The sequence below is a fragment of the Octopus sinensis genome, linkage group LG20, assembly GCF_006345805.1.
Source record: "Octopus sinensis linkage group LG20, ASM634580v1, whole genome shotgun sequence".
Taxonomy (NCBI): domain Eukaryota; kingdom Metazoa; phylum Mollusca; class Cephalopoda; order Octopoda; family Octopodidae; genus Octopus; species Octopus sinensis.
The window spans coordinates 14,178,383-14,188,649 of record NC_043016.1 but is presented as its reverse complement, the minus strand read 5'-3'; the positions used below and the strand labels follow the sequence as shown (position 1 = coordinate 14,188,649).

The 10,267-nt window shown below is 34.8% G+C and overlaps 1 protein-coding gene across 4 annotated transcripts in view; it reads left to right on the top strand.

The window, feature by feature from the left end:
- The first annotated feature begins 482 nt into the window (after window positions 1-482).
- The window catches only part of LOC115222553 (BTB/POZ domain-containing protein 6-B), a 21,120-nt gene continuing 11,335 nt past the window's right edge, over window positions 483-10,267 (top strand). Inside the window, exon 1 of one of the 4 annotated variants that reach the window (XM_036511534.1) lies at window positions 483-645. In XM_036511534.1, coding sequence (XP_036367427.1) covers window positions 588-645 — 58 coding nt within the window. In that variant the 5' untranslated portion in view covers window positions 483-587. Of the gene's footprint in view, window positions 646-2,212; window positions 2,580-2,695; window positions 2,742-3,421; window positions 3,447-10,267 lie in introns of those variants that run through there. The other 3 variants (XM_029792819.2, XM_036511533.1, XM_036511536.1) reach the window with 3 other exon arrangements.

The window sequence follows — 10,267 nt, the reverse complement described above, 5'->3', positions numbered from 1 at the left end:
GTTTACACATGCCATTAAGATTATCTTTTGCTAACTGTAAGCCATTCCAACTCTAATTCAATTTATCAATAATGAAAAATATTAAGCTGGATCAGCACGTTTTTTTTACCCCAAAATCTTATCAATCCATAACAGAGAAATTTCAACACAAATGCTTGACAGTCCAGTTAATTTTAGTTTTTACAAATGCACCGAAGTGTTTGATGTACCAAAGTGAACACAACTCATGCTATTGCTTAGGGTTTCAAGTTCAGAGTTTAGAAATGGAGTAAGAGTTATGCATCATTTTAGGTTTAGGGTTGCTCACCGTTGGGACCCCTTATGTCAATATTAATCTGGAAGACGTTTTCTTAAAGAAAGGCGGGATGGTCACATCGAAGTTCCTTTGAACATGCATCTGGTCCGTATTTTTTTATGCATGCGCAAAAACCAAACTGGATCGCATAATCAAGTATTTATTTACTTTAAAAAACGTGTTTTGAACTGTGAAAGCTGGGTTACCCACTATTGCAACATCAAGGATAATAGGCCCCTATAATATATCTTCATGAAAAGCGATATATTGGTAATCGCAGAGAACACAAAATATGAACTCGGAAAACTTCAAAATGGCAATTATCGAAGAATTTTTATCAAAGTTTGAAAGTAATATTAGTTTTCTTTGAGTACTTAGCATAAATCAGAAAGTAATCTATTATGAATTCTAGCAACATAAAATCATTTCCAATCATAAATGCAAAATTATTGAATGAAAGTGTAATTGATTTTCAAATAATTTGTCAGTGATGTTCAAGATATTGCATAAAACGCAATTTTCAGATACTTGTTATATAAATTGCGTTATTGTTAGTAAAAGATTTAAAATATTGTTTATGGAATTTAGATAAAATGTAATACTTTTTTTTTTTCCTGAGGGTTTTTTCCTGTGACTTATTTCCTTTCACTCTTTATACATTGAAATTTACATTGTCATTTACCTCATTAGTTTCCAGTTCCACCAAAATAATCCTGATTTTTACCCCGCTAAATGTTAGGTTACGAAATAAGACTCGTTTTTGAGGAAGAAAGATATACGCAGATCTCTCAGGTGCCAACAAGCCATTGCAAAATAAAGTACGAGTTTATTGGTTAGCCAGCAACTAAGAGAAAGAGATACAAGTCTGCTAGTCTCACAGGTCAAAATAACAATCATTCTCAGCTCATACATCACTGCCTTGTTTAAATGTAATTAAGCAATGGAGAGGACTTCTTTCTTAAACAAATCAACAGTGCTAATTTCTATTTATAATTAAATACAATTCTTCTAAAATTAATTTTATGTAACAAGTATTTTCATGTTTACCTTATATCGTAGTTTGTACGAAAAATTAACCGAATTAATTCTAAAGAAGGTATTAAGTTTTCTACTGAGTCATATCGAAGGAAAACCGTTTTCTCTATATTTTCACCCACTTTTGTCCCTATAATTTTCACAGCCTAACTAAAAGTTTCAAATAAAGTAAATCTAGGAGTTGTCTTTTGAATTCTTCCGCAAATAGGTCAGAATGTCTAAAGCCATAATTTTCTTGTTATTGCGGATTTAAAAAAAAAATTTTAAGTTTGGTTAATTCATTCAATGAATATAATTTTAGTTGCTAAAAAACTAGTTCTTGTTGAGATTTTTTTTAAAATGGAATTTTTTGCAGCAAATGAAATAGGCAATCAAGGAAATATATTTATTCAATCACTGAGAATAGATCTTCATTCCAAACTGTTACATTAATTATAAGAACAGCTTTATTTGAAAGAGGGTGACATACTCATAATCGAATACTCATACTTTGAATTCATACGGATGTTTTCCTTTATATTCCGTTAATAAGCAATTTTCTCATATCAGGGTCATAACTGCAACATGTATTCATTAGCGTGCTCGAGAGTATTTCCGCTGCTAGGTTTGTTAATTAAGAAGCTGGTGCTCAATTAATAAACCAATCTCCGCTCGTGATCAGAGTAGTCTCCCTTCGGCCACCAATAAACTTTATTAAATTATCTTTATTTGATTCCGTAAATTCATAAATTGATTTAAGGAATTTTATACAAGTGCTTATTTTTGTTTTTGATTCTATTTTCACAAACACATAATTATTTAAAGTGCAAAGCAAATTTATTATGTTGTTGGTGTTTAGCCCCTGGTCAGCTCTGAACGAACAGACCCATGATCATAATCGTTTCAGCAGTGACAATCTTATCTGATTTTATAATGAGAAGTACGTTTGCCTAATGTATCAGGTTGTGACTGAGAGAGAAAGATTTGGCTGCTATTTCTGACTCTTCGAACTGCCGTTCAGAGGCTCTTGTTGTTTCATGAAATGATCATGAAATATTTTCCAATTGAACGGAGAAATCCAAATCCGAACAAGATAAATTATCTGCTCCTGGCTTCGGTGCCAGTGAAGTGGTAGGAAAGTTGGGGGTGGTTGCGGCGGTGATCTGTAGCATGGGACTGCTGTCAGCAAGAGGAAGGGGGTCAACCAGTGTTGCTGCTTGTGGCTGTTCTTCTTTTGTACGCTTCGCCATCGCTACCAAACTGTTTAGAGGTAATAACAAACACCATTACTAGTATCCCATATAATTTATTCTAGGTTCACCATGTCGCTGACAATATTCTATCAGTAATCCAAAATATATGTCACAGGTATCATCATATTTCCGTTGTCATAGTTTTGTGATGGTGCCTAGTCTCCCTGAACCATTTTTCGGTAATTCTTCACCGTCACAACTTTGTCATTTTCTAATTCATATATTTTATCAAAATTTCCTTCAGCTGCATGCAATAATGCATTAGTAACTCTTTAATTAAATAAATACTGTTATTGTTTTAGTTTATTCCATTTCACTATTTCATCGCTTACCTTTTGTTTGTATGTTTCGCTTTAGCAGATCTAGAATGAGTTACCATTCTCTATAATAAGCTGCATTATTGGTGGAACCATAATATTTCCTACAACTTTAACTTAACTACTAACACCAACATCTTTGATTGTTCTATATACCACTTTTATTCTGATAATGTATTTGAATTCTTTACCAAAGACGTAGACCTATGCAGATATGTGCAGATTCCTACTCTTATAACGTTTTAGAATTGACCAAACCGTTATTATAAAAAGCAACACATAAATTCTACTTAATCAATACCCCCGACTCTGCATAGAAATAACTGTTGTTTACCATTCTCGAGAATGAGAATCTTAAGAATATTAATTTTCTTTACGCTGGAAGTAATTTAATCACATTTCCTGAACATTTTTTTATATTTACCCCTGTTACTCCTCGCTTCGTAACTTACATATTGGATTCTTGGGTTTTGAGGCATTTATTAATCAATCTAGTTGTGCAACACCTCGAAGAACTGCGCACTTATTCTTCGTCTGTATACTAATCGAAGATTTGTTCATTCCACCGTAGGTAATGTGCAAGACCACAATATTTTCATATTATAAAAACATTCTTTTTGCGTAAATGTTTCGCAATGTTTTCTTCATTTTTATGTTTAATCTAAAATAGACGAGCATTATTTCATTCATCGTATTCATTCATTTGAAAAAAACATCAATTTAATATATTATTATTCATAAATTGCATGATTCTTCAATTAAAGTCTATATGTTATATTGGCATGATACTAATTACTGAACAGTAGCTGAAATTTTAATTTCATTTTATAGTTGAAGTAAAATATATTAAAATGACACTTGTAGAATAGTGACGAGCCAACCAGAAAGCCTATTGTTTGTTCGATATTGAACTAAATTAACCTTTGAATATTATCATTGTTATCTCTTTCTATGTCTCGAGTAGATAATAATTAGGAGGGTCGTTTTTATTGTAAGGTTTGGGCGATTTGTAGATATCAGCTCTCCACTTCTATGCTGAGGTTAAGAATGAAAATCATTCTTCACTTCATATTATTGCATATATTATTATCATTGGGTTACATTTACTTCCACCAATTGTCTTCTTACAATTCAATGAATTATTTATCACATTAATAATGTTTTTATCTTAATCTGCTTCTAACGTGATTACATTTTAAACGTAAAACATTCATTTGCAAATTGTGTAAACGTCGATCAGTTGACAACAATTGAGTAAGATTAGCTGCTTTGATTAACAAATAGGTTTATTAACAGCTGATCCATAAATTTGAGTTTACTTTTAGATCAAGCTAAACAATTACGACTGCGAGTCAAAGTCCCAGATACAAAAACCAAGAAAGAAAAAAGAAAAAAAAGTAGTAGTTTGTCTGTCTCATTGTACAACTGTGCATAATATTTTGGTCTTTTATTATAATTCCATTCACGTGCAGGTTGTATTATAGAATTCGACACGCCTTCCCATCAGTGCTGTAGTTAAAGTACTTTATTTTATGAAATCCAGAAAGTTGAAAGGCAAAGTTGACTTCGTAGGTATTTGAACCCCAAAGCATGAATGCAACTGTTTTATTTGATGCGCTAACAATTCTGACAGTTGAGTTTTGTTATAGAAAATGGGACAAATGTCACTTAGATGTATTCGTAAACAATGGTCTTATTGGATACCTAGCTTAACATGCAGACGATCTAACCACCACTTCTCTCTATTTTCAAAAACGTGAGGCGTTTGGGCATCCAAATTCCGTAAAGTCTGCATTTCATCATCGGTGATCACTTACAGCTTTTGGAAATTTGTTCCTAATGCTGATAGGTATACAGGTAGCACCTGTGCAATCTTTGAATTTTGGCATTGAGGATTGCAAGTTGGTTTTCAGTCAAACATATCTTTCATTCTCAGGTATATCTTTGAGCAGCATCTCTCTTAGTTCTGATAGGTTGTGTATAATTTTGTTATTTTAGTTTTTTTAAAATTTAATTTTTACTTGTTGGAGAAGGGGAATTATCCATGGCTGCTGTCACAGCCTCTCCAAGACCAGTGAGAATGGTGTCATTAATATTTGCTTAAATTGTTGCAAATAAACACCAGCTGGAGAGACACAAGCAAAGAAGAGACTTGAAAGGAAGTTTTGGAGAAGAAAGACTGGGTGCAATAACTAGCAGAGGATGTAGTGGAATTGGACATAGCATGGGGGATGAGAAGAAAGGAGGAAAGTTGGGAGTATCTGAGTGGAAGTGGGTTGAGATCTGTCATCTCTGAGGATCAGAAGCCATTATAACTGTGTTCAGAAAGACAGAAGAAGGAGACAGCATACCTGTGGGTCAGAAGCTTGAGTCTATATGCGAGTGGCTTTATACTGGTCAGTAGTAGCCTTCTGGATGTGGTCTAAGATGTTTTGTGTGTACAGCAACAGCGGCACTGTTCTAGATGTGGAGGCAATGCTCGATTGAGGGCCTCATCTGAGCTTTGTAGAGTGCCTGTGATTGCTGGCAGGTGAAATAGTTTCTGGCCTCGAAGAGAAGGACCAGTCATTGGCATGCAGTCCTAACTGTGTCAAAGATGCAGTTTCAACCAGAGGGATACTTAGTGAAAGAAACCCCTAACATTTGGAACAACTACAAGGATTCTAGTTAAGAGCTGTTCATATTTGTGGGTCATTGAGCAGTTGATGGCCTTTAGACAGTCTTTTGTGTCGTGGTTTGTTTAACTTCTGCTTTTGTAAATGTTACCTGTGATGGAAATTGTGAGGGGGAAGAGGGATACATGGAGATATTTTTAAATGTAAGGTATGATACAGCATGGTTAATCCATATTAACCTGTAAGGAGCATAGGGTTGGTTTTCTGGTTTCTCTGGCATATATATTCCATCTTGGACAGGACGCCAGTCTGTCTCAGGAATCCTCATTTTTACCAGATGAGTGTACTGGGGTGACGTGAAATGAAGTGTTTTGCTCAAGAACACCACACGTCACCCGGTCCAGGAATCAAAACTACAATCTTACAATCATGAGTACAACACCCTAACCACTAAGCCATGCACCTCCACAATACATCATACACGTAGGCAAATATTACAAAAGTCAAAAGTCAATTTATTACAAGAAAGTAGTTGCAGTTAAACAAGGAAAACAAAATGTCTTATTTTTTTATTTAGTTGTGTTTTTAAGAGAAATTAAAGTTTCACAAAATTTAAAAGAGTAAAGATCCCCTTCAGTCATGAATGACCATGGGACTACCTAGAAAGTTACCCTCTGAGGTACAAGTCCAGGCAAGGTTGTTTATGGAGGACCAACTGTCGCCCATGCATACCAGCCCTCTCTTCTCCATGCCACCAGTGTTATCCAAAGGAAAGGAAAGGGCCGATACAGCTTGGCCCCAGTTTACTCATTTCTACAACTGAGTGAACTGGAGCAACATGAAATAAAGTGTCTTGCTCAAGATCTCAACATGCAGCCCAGTCTGGGAATCGAACTGACTATCTTGTGACGGTGAGCCCGATGCTCTAACCACTGAGCCATGCGCCTTCCCCAAATGTATAAGTTACATATTTTTGTAAAATGTTTGATGCACAAATCTCAACAAAAAGGTATCGATGTTGCTAATTATATTTAGTAGCTGATGTTCATTTATTTACCAAGGGGTAAAACATTAAAAATCTGATGTAATGATATATGGCTTATTTGTATATACATTCAGTTCCTCTCTGAAGTATTGGAAAGAACTTGTCCAAAGATCTGATTTTTATAATTTTGAAAACATTTTCAGTTGATTCTTAACTTGACCCTTTAGCATTCAGACTACTTTGTGAAATGATCATCATCATTGATTAACGTCTGCTTTCCATGCTGGCATGGGTTGGACAGTTTGACTGGGGTCTGGCAAGCCAGGAGGCCACACCAGGCTCCAGTCTAATCTGGCAATGTTTCTACAGCTGGATGCCCTTCCTAATGCCAACCACTCCAAGAGTGTTGCGGGTGCTTTTTACAGTTGGAGTGAACTGGCATCAACCACATTCGAATGGTGCTTTTTACATGCCACTGGCAGAGGGAGCCAGTCAAGCGGCACAACCCACACATGAATTGTGCTTATTGCATGCAACCAGCATAGGAGCCAATCAGGCAGTACTGGCATCAGCCACAACTTACTTTCTTTTAAATGGGCTGGTTATGCTACAGCTGTGAACTCACTTTATTTGCTGGGTATTCTCAGTCACAGCACACCTCCAGAGGTCTCGGTCTTTTTTTTCATTGCCACTGTGAGGCCCAACATTCGAAGGTCATGCTTCACCACCTCATCCCATGTCTTCCTGAGTCTCCCTCTACCATGGGTTCCTTCCTCTGTTTGGGATTGACACTTCTTTACACAGTTCTCCTCATCCATCCGTAGTACATGACTATACCAGCACAGTCATCTCTCTTGCATGCCACATATGATACTTCTTATGTCCAACATTTCTCTCAGGATGTTTACACTCTGTTGTGTGTGCACACTGACATTACACATCAGCAGTCATGGTTCATGTTTCACTGCTGTGAAGCATTGTTGTTCACACACATGCATCGTACAATCTACCTTTCACTCTGAGCAAGGGGCCCTTTGTCACCAGTAGAGGTAGGAGCTTTCTGAACTTTGCCCAGGCTATTCTTATTTTAGTGGCAATAATCTCTGAGCATCCACCCCTACTAGTTTTGAGATTTCAATGATATGATTGTTTATTTTTAGAATAACATAGCAGGGTAGGTGTGAGAAGCTGGATCTTGCCAGTTTCAGTATAAAACAGGTAGGATATTTGGGTGGTTGTGGCTAGTTTAACTCTTTAGCATTCAGGTTTCTCTGCCAAATATAATGCTTATTTATTTGGAATTAATCTTGCATCGTCTCGCAGATTCAAGATTTTGATGATGTAATTATTTATTTTTAGAGTGATATTGTAGGGTAGGTGAGATAGGTTGGATCTGGCTGGTTTGAACATAAAACAGGTAGAATATTTGGGCTGGATATGGGGGCCAGCTTAACCCTTTATCATTTAGGCTACTCAGTCAAATGTAATGCTTGTTTAGTCATATTGATATGAACAAATCATGAATTATCTCATAGCTTTGAGATTTCAGTGATATGATTGTTTATTTGTAGAATGACATTGTAGGGTAGTTGTGAGAGGTTGGATCTGGCCAGTCTGAACATAAAAGAAGTAGAATATTTGGATTAGATATGGTCACTTTAAATATTAAAGGGATAAATTGAATATTAGAATTTTGAGGGAAATGCTAAAATGTATTGCCTTAACTATTTCACTGATAATGGGGGGAGGGGGGAGAAAGGTAAAGTCTACCCAGGTCGGAATATACAGGACATAAGTAAATACCACAGAATTATTTTGTCCAGGGCTTTATTGACTCTGTCGTTCACTACCCTAGCAACAGGGTTAAACTATTTTTGATGCTTTTGACAAAATTTTTTGAGCTATTTATCATATTCTTTTAAACTAGTGTAAATGTGTTTTGTTGATATTCTCTTTTTCTTGTTGCTCTTTAGCATATAAACCAGCAATATACATCCCAAATAATCTGCCTGTTTTATGTTCAAACCGACCAGATCCAGCCTCTCACACCTATCCTACAATGTCATTCTAAAAATAAACAATCACCTCATTGGAACCTCAAAGCTACAAGATAAGCCATGAGGAATTGAAAATAATGTGGATAAATAATCATTACATTTGACTAATTTAAATGCTAAAAGATTTTAGTTAGAAATCAGCTGAAAATGTTTTTAAAATTAGAAATATCCCAACTTGTGACATGCGTTTTCTAGTGCTTCTGAGAAAGTAAATTGCTATTTAGCCCCAGGTCAGATGATCAAATATTCCAGCCACAATTTTCTCATCTTTTCTTAATCATAGACTACATCATCTAAGTGTTTCTGTTTTTCTTTTTTTTTAAGTGGTACAAGTGTAGTTTGAGGAAAATGTGACTGCTATTTCTATTAAGTCAAGTGATTACATTAGTTCAGGAAGAATTCCTTAATGGCTAACATGGAAAATATCTTTTGTAACCAAAGTTCTCATGTTTTTGTTTTTTTTCCTATTAAAGCATTCTGTCAAATGTAATGTGTATTTATTCACATTGTGTGCAATTAATTTTGTATTATCTTGTAGTTTTCAAATTTCAGTGACATGATTTAGTTTTAGAATGGAGGTTGTAGAATAGGTGTGAGAAACCAGATCTACCCTGTTTGAACATAAAAGCATATGGAATATTTGGGCTGATTTAAATGCTAATGAGTTAATTTATTCTTGTCATTATGAACTGTAATAATTACTACTTCAGTTATTACTTTGTTACTGGAATAAATAGGATTTGAACTCAGCACTGCAAGCTTTATATCAATTACATAATTCACCCATCCAGCAACAAGCAATACCTCCCCCCATAGCATTTATTTACTGTTAAATAAATTGAGTAGCTAATGAAAGAAAAGCGTTTTGCCCATCCAAAGCTTCTCAGAGAACAGAATACAAACTGCTGACTCTGTCAGACTCCATTCTTCCAAACTCAACAAGTATTGTTGTCTTATCAGAACCGGTAGAGCACCAAACAAAATGCCTTCTGTTATTTACTTATAGCCCATTAAAAATCTGAGTTGAAATTCCATTAGGAACAACTTTGCTTTTAATCCTTCTAGGCTCAATAAAATAAAGTGCCATTAATGAATTAGGGATCTGTGTAACCAACTGTATCCTTCCTCCATAATTTGAAGCCTTCAGCTTGTATTAGAAATCACTACATAAGATTAGAATGAGCATGGAAAACAATTAAAAATTCAATTCAAATTCGAATAAAATGCTTTCATAGATATTTTATTAAGTTTGTCAACTGGTTTGATGTAACACTGGGAATTAAAACTGAAATTTTCAGGAATTCATGTAAACCATTTAAAAGCAATGATGTATTGGAGGAAAGTGCTGTGTGTTTATTCAAACAGAAACTAAATATATATTAGTCATAAACTAAAAAAAAAAAAACACTTCTAGTTCATTCCAAAAAAACTAATTTAATTAATAAAATTCAATGTATTTATTCAGTAAATGTTTAGTATTTCAATGTTTGTCGCAATTTTTATATGCCTTTCAACTTACATATATGTGTGTGTAATTCAGTTTATGGGATTAATAGATATGCAGGTATTCTATTTCAGATAATACAAAAATAACCCAATGAGTATATCTGAAAGTAAACACATGGTATCCATTTGCACATCACGAAATAATACTTAAAGGACATAACCCTTATAACAGCAGGGTATAAACTATACTTTCTTAATTATCTCCTACTTTAGTTAACACTAAAT